This window comes from Pelophylax lessonae (genome assembly GCF_965119305.1).
Source record: "Pelophylax lessonae genome assembly, chromosome: 1".
Classification (NCBI taxonomy): domain Eukaryota; kingdom Metazoa; phylum Chordata; class Amphibia; order Anura; family Ranidae; genus Pelophylax; species Pelophylax lessonae.
This window is the reverse complement of record NC_138768.1, coordinates 771,718,307-771,739,630: the sequence shown is the minus strand read 5'-3', so window position 1 is coordinate 771,739,630 and position 21,324 is coordinate 771,718,307. Positions and strand designations below refer to the sequence as shown.

Sequence of the window (21,324 nt, the reverse complement as noted above, 5' to 3'; positions counted from 1 at the left end):
ATGCTCGGCGCTTCTGTGACCCGCTCTGAACAATGCAGGGAACCAGCTGAGCTCCAAGGGGCGCTGTACTGAAGGTATTTCACACTATTAGATTACAGAAACACGCTGGACCATTATATAAAGCAGTTTAAAATTGGATTCTAGGATTTAACAAACACTAAACTAGGGCTTATTTTTGGGGTAGGGCTTATATTGCAGCCCTCCCCGAAAATACCAGTAGGTCTTATTTTCAGGGAAGGTCTTATTTTCGGGGAAATACGGTATACTTAACAGTAAAGTGCTATACATTCATATACAAAATAAATAAAGTGCTTTGTGCAAAAGTCCTGATATCTCAAAATTATAAAATTTATGAATACATAAAGTCTCTCTGTGCCTCAAAGTGCTAATGCTTGAAATCCAAAAACGGTGAATCACTCAGTGCTCCCCTTTCGTCCCCCACTCGCCGGAACAATTAGAAAAAATGGCATTTGGTGCTGTAAAAGCACTATGGATAGTATATGAACTCTTTATCTTCCTCCTCGTTGAACTGGGTATATATCAAGTGCCAATGAATCCTGTAAAACTCGATGGAGTAATTCCTTCTCCTTATGACTCGCAATAGTAGGTATCATGGAATTGAGAGATCGATCCCCATAGTGTAAAACTGCTTACTTTATAAAAATGTTATATATATAATGCACTTACAAGTAAAATTCGGCATAAGCAATCTCGTGGTGTCCGCCGCGCGGCGTGCGTTCCAACCACTGTAAATGACGTCAGAAGTTAGTCCCCTGCTTGGCGCTTTTCGCCCCTCCCACTAGGCATCATCTGAAGCTTCAGATGCTTCAGAATCCTCCTCCGAACGGTTGAAAATTTTAGTACACCACATATATGCATCCAAATGAAAAGGAAAAACTCAGTGTAGTACGAATATAAAAGGATGTAGCCCTTTTCTGCTCCACAGTTTGGTAGAGCTCTTTTTTGTTAACAATATTTGTTCTGTTTTGTGAGGACTTTACAAAAACGTAAATACAGATAAAACACTGACCAAACAGTGCAACATATAAAATAGAGTCCAATAGTAAAATACAAGGAGCAGATGTAAACTGATCACTCACACCAAGATATTGGAATGGCGGCTGGACCTTAGGCCCCTTTCACACAAGTAGGCCTTTCATATTCGCCTGTCCGTTTTTTTGGCGGATCTGAATAGTCCCCCCATGCATCCCTATGGGGCATCGGATCTCAGCGGAGTCATGTCCGCTGACATCCGATCCGCCAAATCTGGACGGATGGAAACCCTATTTTCCATCCGTCCAGCGGATCGGATGAGAACGGACTGAGGGTCCGTTCCCATCCGATTCCCCTATAGAGATGTATGGGGAACTGACAGCTGTGTGTCCGCACACAGCGTGGAGAACAGCTGTCATCCTCCTGCTCAGCGGGGAATCGGCGGATTGATAGTGTGAAAGAGCCCTTAGGCATGTATCGGTAGCTCTACGGCCGTTCAACGTCACACGTGTCATCAGGAGCTTTACAGACACTGCCTCTGGTGGTGCTATTTATACAAAAACCTACAAAATACAAAATCCAATGAAAACAATAGGCAGCTGGGAACGCTGGAAACGTCACTTCCGGTATCCATCGCTATTTTGTTGAAGTCATATGGTGCCAAAATACACTTTCACAATGGATAGTAAAGATATAAATAATATAAATGTATTTAACAAATCCGAAAAGCCAATAATATGGCAAACACAGCGGGGATTTAACAAAACCTATTATTAGGCGAAGCGCCTATGTGTAAACAACACATTGCGGTGCGTCATTTCCGGTTCTCCAAGAAACCATACAGCGATACGTCACTTCCGATTTCTCATGATGATAGAGGAAAGGAAGGATGCGGCATGTCATATCCTTCTGCTGCTACACGTCCCTTCCTATTAATTAACCACAATAGGTAGGGAAATGTATTAAACGTTATATCCCCCTCCAACTTTTTGATAATGGAATGATAATAATCAATACTATCCACAGTAATTAATTCATAGATGAAAAAGGGAATGTGTAAAACATCATTAAATAAATGTTCTACTGATTGCATGTTTATAAAAGCAATAATATTAACGTCATGTGCCCCTTCAACTCCATAGAAGGTAAGGGAATACTAAGGCTGGCCATACACTATACAATTTTCTTGTTCAACTTTCCTTTAGATTTACCAAAACCATGTAATATAGGGTCAAACCTAAACACTTTCAATTTGTATGCAGTCAGGCAGGCCCTTGCACTACATAGTTTAAGGTAAATCTAAAGGAAATGGAATAAGAAAATTGTATAGTGTATGGCCATCCTAACAATAACCATTGTGTATAGGTGATGCACCAACCAAATCAAGGAAAAATTAATAAATTATAAATACTGTTAAAGGCCATTAAAGGGCTAAGGCACTTGTAAATATAAAGTGATGTTAAAATATTAATATTTAAAATAAATATAAAGGGGCAGAAGTGGAACAAAGGAGAATATTAAAGTGAATCAATAAAACAATTGACATCTGAATCTATATTTAATCCCTGAGGGGAAAAACTTTTTAATTCATATGCCTATTTCATCTCCAATTTGGAGACCTCCCTAGTACGGTGCCATCCTCTCCAATGGGGCTTTAATTTGGCTATACCTGTAAATTTCAAAGAACTAGGGTCCCTATTATGACAATATCTGCAATGGGCTGGCAAACTGTTATTTGAAACCTTTTTTTAATGTTATAGAGATGCTCACGTAATCTATCCCTCAATCTGCGAATGGTCCTGCCCACATATTGTTTGTTGCAGGAACATTGGAGGACATGTGTAGATTCACACGATATAAAGTCCTCTATATTATATTCCTTATTTGAGACAGCAGAGGAAAAATAGTTAATGCGTCATTTCCTACTAGGGGTGGTGGTGCAGATAACGCAATTATTACAGGGGTAAGAACTTTTTAATTCTTTAAAACAAGAGGATTTCGGAGGGGGATTGATGATGTTGGGAGCTAATTTAGCTCTTAAATTAGGAGCTCGTCTGAAGACTACTTCAGGTTAATCCGGTAAGTGCATCCTAAGTATAGGGTCAGCTTGTAGAATATTCCATGTTTGACGCACAGAGAGACTTTATGTATTCATAAATTTATTAATTTTGAAATATCGGGACTTTTGCACAAAGCACTTTATTTTATATATGAATGTATAGCACTTTACTGTTTTAAGCGCTGATATCTTATTTATCCTTCTACATGAAGGTGCGCCCTCACCTGTATCAGGGGTGGGCGTCTTCACTGGTTTCCGTACCTGTGGACTTCCCGGGTGCAAGACAAGTGGGTCCACAAAGTCATACGGTCCAGCTACAAGATCAAGTTTCGCTCTTGTCCCCCAGCAAGGTATTTTCCTTCTAACATCCGCCTGTCCCAAGAGCATTTACAGAGCCTATTTGGGGCTGTACAAGACCTGTTCCATCACAGGGTGATTGTCCCGGTTCTGACCGCGGAACATTTTCAGGGTTTTGATTCAAACCTGTTCACAGTTGCCTGGAAGGAAGGCAAAGTGCATCTAATCCTGGCCCTCAAGGCGCTGAACTGCTTTGTGCCGTTACAGAAGTTCAGAATAGAGTCCGTTTGAACGGTGGTGACATTCCTGCGTCAGGGGGATTTCCTCGCCCCTATCAACATCAAGGATGCCTACCTTCACTTTCCAATATGTGCCAGTCGCCAGCGTTTTCTCCACTTTGCTGTGGAAGAGGAGCATTATCAGTTTGTAGCGTTACGCTTTGGTCTCGCATCTGCTCCTTGGGTCTTCACAAAAGTGTTAGCCCTGGTGCTGGGCTACTTGAACAATCTCTTTCTGCAAGCGGAGTCTCCCTCTGCTCTGGTGGAGAACCTGGAGATCACAATATGAACTCTGCGGAGTTCGGCTGGATTCTGAATTTTCAGAAGTCTGCTCTGGTTCAGTTTACAAAGCTGGACTATCTGGTCCCGACTCTGGACTCGGCTATAGCCAGAGTGCTTCTTCCTCTGGACAAACTCCAGAAATTGCAGGCTGCAATTTGCCTCCTGCTGTCCAACAAATCGTCATCCCTCCGGACTTGCATGCAGGTGCTGGGCCTGATGGTGTCTACTTTTGAGGCGGTTCCATTTGCACAGTGGATGGATCGTCTTCAGGGTTGTCCAGTGCGTATTCAATCAGACAATGCAGCGGCCGTGACTAATGTCAATCACCAAGTGGGCACAAGAAGCGTCCTGGTGACTCTGGAGGTAGCCGGCATTCTAAGGTGGGCAGAACGGTTCGTTCCAGCCCTCTCCACCGTACACGTTCCCGGGGTGGAAAATTGGCAGGCAGATTACCTTAGTTGGCCAGTGTGGGACCACGGGGAGTGGTCCTTTCATCCGGAGGTGTTTGATTAGCTTTGTCTCTGGTGGGGCTTCCCTGAGGTGGATCTTTTGGCGTCTTGATTCAACAGAAAGGTGCAGAGGTTTGTGGCTCGGACAAGGGATCCTCTGATGGAAGCCACAGACGCGCTGGTGGCGCCGTGGGATCAGTATCGTCGGATTTACACCTTCCCTCCTCTCAAGCTTCTGCCAAAACTTGTATGCAGGATCGAGGCAGAAGGGATTCCGGACTGGCCTCACCGTGCTTGGTACGCCAATCTGGTGCGGCTGGTCGCCGACGTTCCTTGGCAGCTTCCTCTCAGGGAGGATCTGCTGTCCCAAGGACTGATCTTCCATCCTGCTTTACAATCGCTGGCTTTGATGGCTTGCCTGTTGAACGACAGGTGCTGAAGAATATGAGTTTATCTGAGTCGGGGATTCCTACACTGTTGAAGAATGAGGTGCGCAAACAAAAAATGAATCTCCAGCAGCAACCGAAACTTTAACCTTGATAAAGTAAACGTGTGATGTGCAAAAAATGGGTGCGCTAGATGTGAACAATGTGTGTTGAACCAAAAGGGAAAACACAATGAACAAAATACCTAATATATAAATATACACAGATATTATAAATGGTGCACAATGTGAACATTGTGCACCATTTATAATATCTGTGTATATTTATATACAGTGGGTACGGAAAGTATTCAGACCCCCTTACATTTTTCACTCTTTGTTATATTGCAGCCATTTGCTAAAATCATTTAGGTTCATTCTTCTTCCTCATGAATGTACACATAGCACCCCATACTGACAGAAAAACACAGAATTGTTGACATTGTTGCAGATTTATTAAAAAAGAAAAACTGAAATATCACATGGTCCTTAGTATTCAGACCCTTTGCTCAGTATTTAGTAGAAGCCCCCTTTTGATCTAATACAGCCAGGAGTCTTTTTGGGAAAGATGCAACAAGTCTTTCACACCTGGATTTGGGGATCCTCTGCCATTCCTCCTTGCAGATCCTCTCCAGTTCTGTCAGGTTGGATGGTAAACGTTGGTGGACAGCCATTTTTAGGTCTCTCCAGAGATGCTCAATTGGGTTTAAGTCAGGGCTCTGGCTGGGCCATTCAAGAACAGTCACGGAGTTGTTGTGAAGCCACTCCTTCGTTATTTTAGCTGTGTGCTTAGAGTCATTGTCTTGTTGGAAGGTAAACCTTCGGCCCAGTCTGAGGTCCAGAGCACTCTGGAGAAGGTTTTTGTCCAGGATATCCCTGTACTTGGCCGCATTCATCTTTCCCTCGATTGCAACCAGTCGTCCTGTCCCTGCAGCTGAAAAACACCCCCACAGCATGATGCTGCCACCACCATGCTTCACTGTTGGGACTGTATTGGACCGGTGATGAGCAGTGCCTGGTTTTCTCCACACATACCGCTTAGAATTAAGGCCAAAAAGTTCTATTTTGGTCTCATCAGACCAGAGAATCTTATTTCTCACCATCTTGGAGTCCTTCAGGTGTTTTTTAGCAAACTCCATGCGGGCTTTCATGTGTCTTACACTGAGGAGAGGCTTCCGTCGGGACACTCTGCCATAAAGCCCCGACTGGTGGAGGGCTGCAGTGATGGTTGACTTTCTACAACTTTCTCCCATCTCCTGACTGCAGCTCTGGAGCTCAGCCACAGTGATCTTTGGGTTCTTCTTTACCTCTCTCACCAAGGCTCTTCTCCCCCGATAGCTCAGTTTGGCCGGACGGCCAGCTCTAGGAAGGGTTCTGGTTGTCCCAAACGTCTTCCATTTGAGGATTATGGAGGCCACTGTGCTCTTAGGAACCTTAAGTGCAGCAGAAATCTTTTTGTAACCTTGGCCAGATCTGTGCCTTACCACAATTCTGTCTCTGAGCTCTTCAGGCAGTTCCTTTGACCTCATGATTCTCATTTGCTCTGACATGCATTGTGATCTGGAAGGTCTTATATAGACAGGTGTGTGGCTTTCCTAATCAAGTCCAATCAGTATAATCAAACACAGCTTGACTCAAATGAAGGTGTAGAACCATCTCAAGGATGATCAGAAGAAATGGAAAGCACCTGAGTTAAATATATGAGTGTCACAGCAAAGGGTCTGAATACTTAGGACCATGTGATATTTCAGTTTTTCTTTTTTAATAAATCTGCAACAATGTCAACAATTCTGTGTTTTTCTGTCAGTATGGGGTGCTATGTGTACATTCATGAGGAAGAAGAATGAACTTAAATGATTTTAGCAAATGGCTGCAATATAACAAAGAATGAAAAATTTAAGGGGGTCTGAATACTTTCCGTACCCACTGTATTACGTATCTTGTTCATTGTGTTTTCCCTTTTGGTTCAACACACATTGTTCACATCTAGCGCACCCATTTTTTGCACATTCCTACACTGTTGAAAGCTAGGAAATCTACCTCTAGGAAGATCGACCATCGTACGTGGAAGACGTACATTGTGTGGTGTGAATCTCTTGGAGTTCTTCCTCACGCCTTCTCGGTGGCTCGGATCTTGACCTTCCTTCAATGTGGGGTTGAACAGAAACTGGCCTGGAGTACCATCAAGGGCCAGGATTTGACTTTGGCGGTCTTCTTCCAACGACCTTTGGCCACACACTCCCTGATGCGTACCTTTCTTCAGGGTGTCCGACATTTGGTTCCTCTAGTGCGGGCTCCATTGCCGCCTTGGGATCTTAATTTGGTGCTTTCAGCTCTACAGAAGCCTCTCTTTGAATACATTCGGGAGATTCCCCGGCTTATGCTGTCCCAGACGATGGCCTTTTTAGTGGCTATCACCTCTGCACGCAGGGTGTCGGAACTGGCGGCATTATCCTGACGTTCACCTAACCTGGTGATTCACAGGGATAAGGTGGTACTTTACCCCTTTTCGTCGTTTCTTCCAAAGGTTGTCTCTGATTTTCATTTGAATAAAGACATTGCCTTGAATGCCTTGGACGTGGCCTGGGCAATTAGGGTATACCTGGCAGCTACGGAGTCTTTCAGGAAGACTAACGGATGGACCTCAAACGGTTGTCCGCTTCCTCTGCGACCATTTCCAGATGGATCAGACAGACAGTGGTTCAGGCCTATTCCATCAGGGGTCAGGTTCCTCCTTTCCCTGTCAAGGCGCACTATTACTAGGGCTCTTAGTGCCACCTGGGCTATCTGTCATCAGGCATCAGTGACGCAGGTTTGCAAGGCGGCCACCTTTTTGTTGGTGCACACTTTTACAAAGTTTTATAAAGTGGATGTGTTGGCATCTTCGGATGCTTCTTTTGGCCACAAGGATTTGCAGGCTGCTAAGGCGGACCTGATCCTCTTTGAGGGTGTGTTGTTTTTTCCAGGTGGGCTCCAGTTGTTTGGTTGAACTCCACTAATGTTTAGCCTTGGGAATGTTTTTGTTGTTCCCACCCTTCGTGTTTAACACTGCTTTGGGACATCCCAGTGGTTATGAATATCAGGATCTGTGTCCGTCAATGAACGAAAGGGAATGGGATTTTTGACTTTTCCTGTAAAATCCATTTCTCTGATGTTCATTGACGGACACAGCACCAACCCCTGTGTGTAGGTATAAATCTCCTGACAATGCTTGTAACAAAACTCAGTGGCTGTAGTAGAGAGAGGAAGTATACACCCCCCCCCCCCCGGGACTGCCCATGGATGTAGCCAGACGTTTTTTCTGCCTAATGTCTTACTCCTGTAGTGGGCAGTATAACCCAATGGTTATGAATATCAGGAGCTGTGTCCGTCAATGAACATCAGAGAAAAGGAATCCCTTTTTTTTTTTTTTTTTTTAAGGTTATTCCATAGTCTTGCATTGATTTAGCCATCAGTTAATGCAGAATGTTTGAGGTTTAAGTGATATATTTTATTGGCTAGCATAAGTTAGTAAAAATGCTAACTTTCAGGACCACCTCTACTCTGGTCCGACCGCATCTGGAGTATTCTGTCCAGTTCTGGTCGCCAGTCCTCAGGAGGGATGTGTTGGAGCTGGAGAGTCCAGAGAAGGGCAACTAAACTGATTAGGGGATTGGAGGACCTTAATTATGAAGAGTGTCTGCAATCGCTTGATCTATTCTCCCTGGAGAAGAGACGCCTGAGGTGGACATGATAGCAATTTACAAATATCTCAATGGGGATCTCAGCTTAGAAAAAAAAGCTGTTCAATCGAAGGGATTGCACGAGGACTCAAGGGCATACAATGCGATTAGAGGAGAAGCGTTTTAACCTCAGGCAACATGGGGGGTTCTTTACTGTGAGGGCTACAAGATTGTGGAATTCTCTACCACAAGAGGTGGTTTCTGCGGGAAGTATGGTGGCTTTCAAAAGACTCTTAGACGTACATCTCAAGAATCAGAACATTCAGGGCTATGTGAGATGATTACAGCCACACACCTACACAGGTTGAACTGGATGGACTATTGTCTTTATTCAACCTCATCTACTATGTAACCTTATAAACCCAGTATTACCCTTCATAATGACGATTTGTAGATGAGGCATAGTAACAGATGGTGATTAAAGGCTACTTGTCCGGAAACCAGTCCATAGTCGTCACAGCCAGTGAGTATGACATTTCCATTGCAGCAGCTTTCTCTGGGAAATGTAAAAAAGCTTGAACCAAATTGAAACACAATTGAAAGTACATCTAAAGGCTCATTTGGCAGTCTAAAGCAGTGGTCCTCAGCTCCTGTCCTCAGGGCCCACTAACAGGCCAGATTTTAAGTATTACCTTGGGGAGATGCAGACTAGAGTACTGCAATCACTGAGCAGCAAATTATATCACCTGGGATATTTTTCAGTTATCTTGCAAACCTGGCCTGTTAGTGGGCCCTGAGGACCAGGGTTGAGGACCACTGGTCTAAACAAATGGCAAATTCAGTTGCTATATGTTGCATAAGCCTCTCAGTCATAATGAAACAACTTCTTTATGCCCTTTCAGTGAGACAAATCCTTCATTCCTCTTGTCCATTGAGGAGCACAGGAAGTATAATACTGTCACCTACAAGAGTACAGGAGCATTGGACACTGGCAAACTGTAGGACAGCCCAGCATAGCCCCTCCTACTTCCAACAAGCCTGAGTTGTTGCTAGTGTGCTAGGAGTATGGACATCTCAGCTTTCATGAGAAGAGTCTAACACTTTTTTTTCTCAGCTATTTTTTCTTTCCAATCAAGATTCCTGCTACATTGCTGCCAAGCAAGGATATGCAGCTATTCAGGTCAGCCTTTTCTCAGATTGACTTTGATGTTCTATATCTGGACCTTGTTGTGGACACAGGCTTTGGTGCAGGACATGGAGTTCTGCATTCTGGTGCTTTTCAGACCTAGGTGTAGTGATAAAAGTTAGCTGCAGAGCACTTCCCAGGTCCTGAACTGTGACCTTTTATCTTTGCGAGTAGGTTTTTTTAGACCGTGCACCAGAAACTCTGACATCATTGAGTGTTCAAGAGCTTTATGTTCTTTTTTAAGCATTCAACATGGGGAAGTACTTTCCCGCTGCTTCTGCAGCCTCTTGCACGGGCCACGTGGATCTTCAATCCTTGGTCGGTTCCTACTGCTTCCTGGTCACCTTTACTCAGCTAACCCTAAACCTGCACTCAGCTGTGGGGATCATGAATATCTGAAACCTTGCCTTATACCCTGAGCTATATTTCCTTCTGCCTTGCACTGCAAATGTTTGACTGTAGATTGGGGCAGGGATAGTCCTACTGTACTCGGTGCTTCCAACTCACTCTGATTAGTTTAGGGCTGTCGGAAGGGATTTAATCAATATTGCAAATTACCACCTGGTTATAGAGTTTAAAACTCACGCATATAGCTTTAAGCTCCAGTGTAGATGGATTGTTGGTTTTCCACCTTATCTCCCATAGGAATTTCCCTATCATTGAGCATTAGTACTCTGACTTAAAGCGGAGTTCCACCCATTTTTAATAGGTTGGAATACATAGCTGTATGTAATCCCCTTTAATACGGCTTTTACCAATGGAAACTTTTTTTTTTTTTTTTGCTAGTAAATACCTTAATTTCTCCTTTATTCCTCCTCACCTCACTTCCGGGTCCGATCGGCGATGACGTCATTCGGCGATTCGCAGTGTCTGCTGGGATGTATTCTATTCCAGAAATCTCGCAGTAGCTGAGCTGTAGTGAGCCGTGCCTGCCCCGCCTCCTCTCATTGGTTGTATTGTATGAATGTATTAAGGCTGTTCTCTGCCCTGCCTCCGCGCCCCGCCTCCTCTCATTGGTTGTATTGTATGAATGTATTAAGGCCATTCTCTGCCCTGCCTCCGCCCCGCCTCCTCTGCCCGCCTCCAATCATTGAGTTGTATTCATACAATACAACTCAAAGAGAGGAGGCGGGGCAGAGAACGGCCTTAATACATTCATACAATACAACCAATGAGAGGAGGCGGGGCGGAGGCAGGGCAGAGAACAGCCTTAATACATTCATACAATACAACCAATGAGAGGAGGCGGGGCAGAGAACGGCCTTAATACATTCATACAATACAACTTAATGAGAGGAGGCGGGGCAGGCACGGCTCACTACAGCTCAGCTACTGCGAGATTTCTGGAATAGAATACATCCCAGCAGACACTGCGAATCGCCGAATGACGTCATCGCCGATCGGACCCGGAAGTGAGGAGAGGAGGAATAAAGCAGAAATTAAGGTATTTACTAGCAAAAAAAAAAAAGTTTCCATTGGTAAAAGCCGTTTTAAAGGGGATTACATAGATCTAAAGTTCCAAAAATGGGTGGAACTCCACTTTAAGTTTTGGCCTGTCAGAGCAAACCCAAGATCAGTGATTTTTTTTTTTTTTTTATTGCTCAGTTCTCGGTGTGAAGCTGGCAGGCAACAGCTGCAACATCAAATTGATGCTGCAGCCATCTAGGTGAGTATGTTTGTTTATTTTGTTTCCAGCGCTTCTTTTTTTAAAATGTTTCTAAAGGCTGGACATTTTTAACTTAATGCATTCCCTACATTAATGTTAAAAAGGTCTCACTTGTTTCTACGAAACACCCCCCTTCCCCACTAAAAAGCCCGCCTGTGTGCCTCCATAGCAATAGCTTTCTATGGTGGCACAAGCGGAAGAGGAATAGCCTAGAGCAGAGGTTCCCAGAAGAGGAGGAATACCAATGAAGGTAAATACAACATGTTTATTTTTGAAAGAAATGACCATTTATAATCGCTTATATACAATCGTTCATTTTTACTTAAAGGCCACTCCATGCCCCAAAGAGCCAAACAAAGAAATGATCAATGATGGCGCATCATGGACAATCATTAGTACGGATAAAGCAGAATACACTTTCTATGAAGGCATGGGACCAGTCCATGCACCTGTGACTCCTGTACCTGTTGTGGAGAGCCTGCAGGTATTGTAACCTATGTTTGGACTTCTGTTATGCACACTTAAAATAATGATGAATCTAATTTTATTTTTTTTTACATCTTTTTTCCTAAATAGTGTATCATTCTGTCTGTCTGTCGTCTCTTAGGTGGAATCTTTTCTTTTGCAATATTACAATGGAAAATTCAATGGAAATGATACATACACCGTAGTGCTATTCTAACGCAATGCCCGTAACCACGCACATTAATGCCCCAAAATGTGTGAATCGAACCGTGCAGTAATAAGTGAAATTCCAGGCGGAACGTTTTGTAATTATTTTAGATGGAGTGGGATATTTTAGAACCCGTCGGTTTTTTTTTTTACCTTCGGTTTCCATGTTGGAAAGGTTTTCCCTCACCACCTGTTGCTTCACCTGGACAGAAAGTAAATGAAACTCTCCAAGAGACACAGCAATAGTTGTAAACAGTGGGATAATCTAGCTTTAATGTTGTGAGCTTACACTGCAAAAGACAGTTCTTCAGTGAACAGTGTGTGCACTGAGCAGTTCAACTTAACTTTACAACCTCTACACCAAGCATTCCTTTGAAGCCTGTGCATATAGAACATAATTGCATGCAACTGCATTTCAATTTCAAATCGTTTCAATTTGTATAATGTACTGCTGCTCAGAGCGTTTTTTTTTTTAATTGTACATATAGCATTTTTGTGTATGTGCAAAGTTACAATTTATTAATGTTTTGGATAAAGTAGAAGGTTTAAAACTCTTTTATTTTTTGTGTGTCCGGTTGTGGATGTGGAGATTTTTTTATCTTGCGTTATCAGAACAGGAGGTCAAATTAGAGGAAATATGTTAAAAACTGAAGGAAATTCCCCTTTTAAATAGTTTTCACCAGGACAGGTATCCCTACTGTAAGATCTCACTGTCTTTGTGGTAACAGTAACATTTTTATTTGTAACCATGACAAATGGGGTAAATCTCCCCAGCAGGGGGCACAGATAGCAATAAAAATCTGACAGAGGTTCTAATGCTTCCCCTACTCTACACCATAATTCTCAGTCGTCAAATGGTAAAACACAAATGTGTGTGTGTGTGTGTGTGTGTGTATGTATGTATATATATATATATATATATATATATATATATATATATATATATATATATATATATATATAATATATAGCAAATTTGGCGATCAGGTCCGCCTGTCAGTTTTTTAGGTGGTTCGGACCATCGATTTCCCTCTATAGAGCAGCGGATACACCCGCTGACATCCGATCCGGTGTATAAACAGATGGATGGGGGAATTGGATCCAATCGGATGACAGTTGGATGTAAACAGACAGGCAGTCAGTTTCTATCTGACCACTCAGTGAATAAGTGGGCTGTGTCCGTGTCCACTCTGCACAAGCAAAGCGGAAAAGGACCTGTCATCCGCCTGCTCAGCTGCATAATTTTCATAAGCAGTTGTGAAATGTGAGTTACTACAGTGCACATCGGTGGGAAGGGGCCCAAATATGGAAATCATGGGATTGCCATTGCTGATCTTCTTTATGCGACCCCCCCATCCCTATTTGATTTAAAGGAAAACCATGGTCACCTTTTCATTTCTGACTGTTAAGTGTCTCCTCATTACTTCTCCTCTCGCTCCAAAAAAGTTTCTGTTTGAAATATAACCTGCTTACTGTAAGGCAGACATTAGGGATTGGAGAGTAGGTGTTTAAAAATATATTTTTTTTTTCCCCTAATAGCTGAATGGTGGTGGAGATGTAGCAATGTTGGAACTTACAGGGCAGAACTTCACTCCAAATTTGCGTGTTTGGTTTGGGGATGTGGAGGCAGAAACAATGTACAGGTATTTATATAATTTAGATATACTTTTACTTTATTTTACTTGTCTCCTTTTCGTTTGCATCTAGTGTGTCACAGGCAAGTACAACTTGCAAAACTCTAGCTACTTGCTTGATTATGGTTCCACAGCACCTGGACCTGCAAGTCGCCCAAGCTTGATATATCATTTTCTTTATTTGTTACCTTTTGCCTTTTTATTTGATAAAGCAAATGTTTTACATTAACATATTCAAAATCATGTGCATGTTTCTGCCTTTGAGTATTTTCCTTTTTACACAATTTACATGTTTTTCTCTGAAGCTTCCACCTTAATTACTCTAAACTTGCTTCAATTTGTGACTTTTCCACCTAGGTGTGCAGAAAGCATGTTATGCGTTGTCCCTGACATTTCCGCTTTCCGAGAGGGCTGGAGATGGGTACGCCAGCCAGTGCAAGTGCCAGTTACATTGGTCCGGAATGATGGCATCATCTATTCCACCAGCCTTACCTTCACCTACACCCCAGAGCCTGGACCTCGGCCACATTGTAGCGCAGCAGGTGCCATTCTGCGAGCCAACTCCAGTCTCCTGGCCTCAAACGATTCCAGCACGAACAGCGAGGGAAGTTACACAAACGTCAGCACAAATTCCAGCAATGTCACATCATCCACCGCAGCAGTAGTGTCCTAACCACAAACTTTTGTATCTGGACTTCAGCTGACTTTTAGTTTTTACATGGAAGGACATGTATAATGAACTTTTTTTTTTTTTTTTTTTATCTTCTTTTTTTTTTTTTTTTGGCTGTTTCTTTTTAGGTTTTTCTTTTGTGCTTTTATGGGGAAAAAAATCTTTCTCCATAATTGTTCGTATCACCTGAACCTTTTTTGAACTGCAAGTGCCGAGCAAAATTTTAAGCCACAATAATGAAATGGAATAAAAACATATAAAATAGGTCTAACAACACCACTGTATATCTGTTTTAGCCATATTTTTTTAAGAAAAAAAATGGGCAGAAATAGAAAATGTGGTTTTTTGGGGGTAAAAACCTTCAGCAAACTAGACTGCATGAGCATAACATAGATTTTATGGACCAACAGCCTTGTATAAGCTTTAGTAAAAGGTACATTTTCACCATACCTTTTTATATCACAACATATAGTACACTTTTGTTACCAAATATTTGTTTTTCCTAAGGTATAATCGGGCTCCAACCTGATTATACTGGTGTATTTTAATCATACTCTTCCAGTTACAAAAAAATTATATATATATATTTTTGGTCAATGGCTGGAATTTTTTTAAGAGAACTTTTCTTTTTTTTATACATGAACTGATTTTGTTTTTATTTCAGCATGTCAAACCTTGTAAAGGCCAACACTTTTTTTTTTTTTTTTTTTATTTGATTTTATGAAGTCTGTGCAAAAGCTTTAAAAAAATGCCTCTACCTTGCCTGCAATACAAACTGTGTATGTGGATAGTGCTCTCTATTAAGTCATTGTCTAGTATACCCAGTTTTTGTTAAGTGTAGTTGAGGAGCAGTGATCCTGTGACCCTCCAGCTGGTATTAAGAGAACTCCTTCCAAATCAGCTTTATTTTGTGTGGTGGATGATCTGTGCCACTGATGTGTAAAGTCAAAAAACAGTGCTGTAAAGTATTTGCCACCTTGCCATAAGCTTTAGAAAAAAAAAAAAAAAGTTATAACTAGTATCTAGCTGCAGGCACTATGGAACAATTTTTAATGGTTCACAACAAATACTGGGAAATAAGGTTGTCGTCCTATGTAGGATGATTTTAGAATGAACATCTGCTGGTGGTTTACATTAAGAAGGCTGGCACGCTGCCAAATCCCTGTTGTTGGCAAGTGGATACAAGGGGAGATGAGCTAAAACCTGGTACACACGGTAAGGGCTCATTTACGCTTGCTTCGACTTTAATGCATGTTAAAAGCGCCTACGGCTTCAGCGTGCTTTTTGATGCGTTTTTGATGCTTCAGTGGTGCTTTAATGAAGCTTGGCTTCAGAAGCCCTGTGTGTGTTGATATCCCATACCTGCAATACCTCCAAAACAAAGTGAAGCTGAATAAAAGCCTCTCAAAAGCTGCAGGTGCTTCAAGCGAGCTTTATCATAGACTTCTGTGGAGGCTTTGAAGACGAATTGAAGCCACTACTAAAGCAACATGGTGTATAATTTTTAAAGCAAAGCAAACAAAACGTGTGAACAGGATTGTAAGCTAGCCATTTTAGCTATTGACAGGGACTTTGATTGGCGTTTGGAGTGCTTTAAAAAATCGTGTCCGATCCCATGTTTTGAAGCAAGTATAAATTAGCCCTTAGTCTTTTTCTGAAAAGGTCCTGTACTAACAGTGCAATGTTAGTACAGCAATCTCCCCGCTGAGCTATTGTGTTCTGACAGGGGGGACCACACCAGAACACACCAGGCAGCATTCGCAGCCATTGGCTGAAAGCACTGTTCCAATGCCGATCAGCTGCTGGTTTTCCAACATGCTCTATTTCGACAGAAGCTGGTCATGAGATCCTCTTCTATCAAACAATAACCTATACACGTGAGATGAATGTCAGACGGTATTTACTGTACCGGCTGATTAAAACCGATATCAGCCCATTTGTATGGGGGCTTAAGATTTCTATTGTAGACTTTAAGGGTGACTTTCTTCAAAGAGGCTACAGAGGTCCATGATGGCTTGTTTTAAAGCTAATTTGCTGCTTGTTATGAATATGGAAATATTTGAATGCCCATGGCTTTGGCCACAGGGTCACTTAACTTACAGCTGACCCTATCAAGAGCACCTGTTGGTACAACATAGAGACAGATGTAGACAATGTGATTATGGGTTAGAGTTCTTGGAGGAATACCATGCTTGCAGGGTTTCACAATAAAGTTTCATAGGTTAACTTTACACATCAGATGTCGTAATCACTCTCAACACTAAATGAATAGTTTTGGTAGGTGTTCTTTAAATGACCACTACCATCTGTGATTTGGACAAGAGCAGATTGATTTAGTGTTCAGATACCAACTGAAGACTCACTGTTGTATGTAAATATATATGTATATGTTTTCTTACCTGTAGCCTCTTCATCGACAAGAGACCGTAGCTGTTCTCTTCAATGAAGAAGCTAATGTATTTATAGAGACTATTTATGGTCCTAACGTAACCCAAAAAATTAAAAAAAAAAAAAAAAAACCTTGCAAAATATACATGGCATTTAAACAATCATTTTCATATCCTGCAACTCCATGCATCAAATATGAATATTTTATTTAATTCTGTTTAAGTAAAAAAACATAAATAGCATTTTTTTTATGTTTAAGGTTCAGGTTTTTTAAATTTTGTACATATCTTCTATTGTAAGTTAAGTGTCTCATTACATTTTTTTTTTTTTTTTTTTTTTCATATTTGACTTGTCCTCTATGGCTTATGTTGTTGTTTTTTCTGCCGTTTTGGCACTAGTCTTCATCTAGATACCTTATATTGTTTTACACTGCTTAAAGTGTACCTGCCTCATGACATTGCAGAGGCAGAATATATTGGACTAAGCCAATGATCTTGCTCCTGTGATATTACTGGTTTATGTTGATGTAGACAACAGGTACTTTTCAAGTGGTACGCTTCTTTTAAAGCTACCTATTCTTTTCAATTAGGAATCAAACATTTTTGAAGATCTTTCACTTTTTTGGAAATAGCATTTCAAATTATAATTTTTTTGCTCCAGAGCTATTGCCACTTTAGCTAAAAGGTTGTCTTTAAGTGAGTCTTGCCTACAGGGCACCTTTCATGAATGTGTTATACAGCAGTCTTCATTAAACTTTTTATTCCTCTAGCAAAGCCATCTCTACTATAAACCTCAAAGGGAATCTCTCATCAAGCTAAATACCTTTCTGAATACAAGCTGCATTCTGTGTGTAGAACAGTGAAGCACCTGTTTGATATTACTGCAAGCCAATTGACTCCCTTGTAAATAGTATACAGATTTGCATATCAGACAGTGGCAACTACCACTAGAAATCTGTTTGGCTTAATGACACATTGCCTTTTTAAGATGAAAGAAATTGGGACCGGGAAAACAGCTGGGTGACTTTCAGTGCATGCTGTGTATGTTCATTGCATTTGGTGCCTCTCACTTATAATGGCACCCAAAGTGCATTTACCGTAATAACAAACACCCATGCACTGTAGCACAGCACACAGATGTAAAAGTTGTGTGTCCGTTGTGGTGCACTGCATTGCCAAAAATAGTGCATGTGCCTTGTCTATTGCATTAAAGTGGTTGTAAAGTAAATTTGTTTTTAAAATAACAAACATGTCTATACTTACCTGCTCTGTGCTATAGAATTGCACAGAGCGGCCCCATTCCTCCTCTTCTTGGGTCCCTCACTTCTGGCTCTTGCTCTGGTGCCCCCAATAAGAAACCAATTCTCATAGGGTCACTTGAGCCCTGCTGGTGCGTCCATTGGCTCAGACAGCGGGACTTGGTCCCACTCCCTGTCACTGTAGTTGATTGACTAGAGCATACTCCAATGGCTTCCGCTGCTATTGATCTGTCCAGGTAAGAGGGACAAAACCAAGAGAGCCGCAGCTCTCATGCACAGCGCTGGATTGTGATGGGGTTCAGGTAAGTATAAGGGGGGTGAGGGGGCGAGAATGTATTAAGGTAAAAAAAACCTTGAGGCTTTGGAACCACTTTAAGAACTCATTCAAAGTGAATGACTGGCTGGCTAACTTAATTCAATGCAAATGAACATGTCACCAGACCCTAAAGAAACTAATCTGGTAGGGGGGGAGTTCATGCTACAAAACATCCTTTAGCTGGATGAGGGACTTTTTAGGTGCCGAAAACACAAGCTAAACAAATTGTTGCGTAAAATACATTGTAATCGTCATTAAATAGCATATACACAAATTAAAAAAGAAAAAAAACTTGATGACCTAGTAATAGTACTTTATGTAGCAAAGTTTCTATGCATAGTGGTCAATCGGTCTCAACACATTTCACTGTTCACTTCTTTAGGAGACAAGAGTCAATATTGATATTTAAGACCAAAGCATGCGATTGATTTCAGCACTGCGCCCACAGGAAACTGATGGATTTATTCCCCTGTGTGGGGCCACTGGGAGGAGGAGATTAAGATGCACACAGCTTGTAAAGCCTCTTAAACACTAGTAGGTTTTTTCATTCAACCCAGCAGGGCTAAACGGGAAAAAAAACTGACCGCTCAGGAGGAGTCTTTGTACTAACAATCTGACATTCTTACAGTGATCTCCCCTACTGTTCTGGTAAGTGAGGTTGTCCCTCTGTAAGAACACAACAGAACACCCTGGTTAGCCAAGGGCTGAGAGGGGTGATTAGGAGCCAATCGGCAGACCTTTTTCGGTCATGCCCCTTCGACAGAAGCCGGCCCTACTCCAGTACACATGGGCGGAATGTCGGCCAGTTTCTATTTACCTGGTCTATGCCACCCGACATTCAGCTCATGTGTACTAGGCTTGGGTAACCAGATTGCGGCACCAGTAGCTAACTTAGTGAAAGTTATAGTTTGTCACAGGATTGAACAGATGCCTGTCTCTAGAGCAGCCATACAATCTTTATTCACAGGAATAAGTTAGCCTATGTTTGTGTAACTATCTGCAATGACCATCCTCCTTGCCGAGTGCCTCTACTTTTTCTATTTGTACCATATAGCTGTGTTAGGTGGTGACGAGGCATTTTAGGTTAGACATGTTTTCCTATGTACATTGTTCTAGAGATATAAGGACTATTAACTTGGTCATCAAATTTTTTTAAAACATTTTTGTGTATATGCTATGTAACAATTTTCTGTGCAATGTGTTTTTGGCACCTAAAAAGTCTCTCATCCAACAAATGATGTTTTGTAGACTTTACGTAATATAGGGATGTGGTGCCCAATGGCTACCGCCTGGACCAATAAATCCTAGTGTATCGGAGTGTACACTGTGGCTTAAATTTGAGGGATGATAAAGGTAAAAAGGACTGAGATGTTAAAGTAGAACTACATTTTTGTAAAAAAAAAAAAAGAAAAATGTAATAGCTGCATTAAAAAACACAGTACTTGCCTCCTATCTAATGCTGTCCCCACAGTCTCTGTGGTCCAGTGCTGATCTTTCTCTGGGTGGAATAACATCCAGCATCATTTAACTTTTTTTTTTTTTGTGAGCCCAGGCTGTCATGGACACACCACACCACACCAGGTCAGCATAGGCTTACAGTACAGAACTAGAGAGTCTGGTTCTGGAGTATCAACAATTGTCAACGCAGGGAGAAGAGGATTTAAGGTTGTCTCATAACTAGCTAGAAGTCTCCAGCATTTAGGATGTAAGGGCAAATGTAAAAGAAATTGCAGGTTTTTTTTTAAATTTTCTGGATTTATGTTTAAATTGTTTTAAAATGCATATCTTAGATTCTTAGCTGAGGATCATTTCTGCTATTTACCTCCTAAAATATATTTTTTCTTATTTTATTTTTTTAATCAAATAATTTGAACCAAACTTATTGACGCGCACATATATTTCCAAATTGCAGAGCCTCATTGAATGGCTACAAAACTAAAATACACATTGGTTCAGTATATTTAGGGCTCTTTCACACGGCCGCTCTGATTCTTTTATTCCGCTGCGGCACTTTTTTTTTTTTCACGGACACGGATGACACTTGTGTCATCCGCTCCCTATGTCCGCATATCATCCCATCTGTTTGCGGATGATATACGGACATAATGCATGTCTATGGGGATTGCGGATGTCAGCAGATGACACCGCTGACATCTGATTTTGCATCCGTTGCTTTATTAAACGGAAGAAAAATACAGTTCTGTTGCGTTCCAAAAAAACGGAACAGAACTGAAAGGACGAAAATCGGATGTCAGCGGATAGTCTTCCGCTGACATCCGCAATCCCATTGCCATGCATTATGTCCGTTTTTCATCTGCAAAAAAATGGGATGAAATACGGACATACAGAGCGCCCGTGTGAAAGAGCCCTTAGCATCTTTCTTATAGATTTTGCATAAATAAAGGAGTCTGCCAGAGCAGTCTCAGAATCAAGGCACATTTGAGCCAGGGATTTTATTCTTCCATTGGCTACAATAGAAACACTGTTATATGTGAATTGTAAGGACTGCCACATATTCCTGTGATATCACATTGGGGCATGTGTGGCTGCCATTGCAGACTATTTGTTCTGTCAGTGCTAGTGATGGCTGTCATGCCAATCGTCTGAGTTCTGAACAACTATGCAGATTGGGTTCTGACATTGCTCTGATTTTTTTTGATCTGCATACCTGTTTAGTGGGTCAGTATAATAGCCAGACAACTAGTATTTGCAGAAGAAAGTTCGTAATAGCAGCCTACCATTTTCACTCAGGAAAGGTTTACTTTAAGCTTCCTGCTGTTCCACTTGCTGGGTGAAGTATTACATTGATAGCCATTTTGCTGAAATTAACTAATATGTATTGCACAATGCCAAAGTGTTCTGGGCATTAACTAAATTTAAGCACTTAAAATATTCTTATTCCCAGTCTTCACACTTTGTTCTCCTGTTTTTCATGCATGCATTCATATCTCCATTTCTGATGTTACCACAGCAGCTCTCTGACACATTATCTGTGTGTCACTAAACCCCATGTAACCCTTAATAAGTGGTTCAGCAGAATACTTTTCCTTGTACATTAGGCAAGCTTAGGCTTCCAGGTTTTAAGAAATG

At 41.6% G+C, this 21,324-nt stretch overlaps 1 protein-coding gene across 2 annotated transcripts in view; it reads left to right on the top strand.

Moving 5' to 3' along the window:
* RBPJ (recombination signal binding protein for immunoglobulin kappa J region) overlaps nucleotides 1-15,251 on the top strand; it is a 207,218-nt gene extending 191,967 nt beyond the window's left edge. For both annotated transcript variants that reach the window (XM_082267946.1, XM_082267947.1), the window contains exons 9-11: nucleotides 11,625-11,780; nucleotides 13,508-13,611; nucleotides 13,960-15,251. In XM_082267946.1, coding sequence (XP_082124072.1) covers nucleotides 11,625-11,780; nucleotides 13,508-13,611; nucleotides 13,960-14,275 — 576 coding nt within the window. In that variant the 3' untranslated portion in view covers nucleotides 14,276-15,251. The remainder of the gene's footprint in view (nucleotides 1-11,624; nucleotides 11,781-13,507; nucleotides 13,612-13,959) is intronic.
* Nucleotides 15,252-21,324: the final 6,073 nt, after the last annotated feature.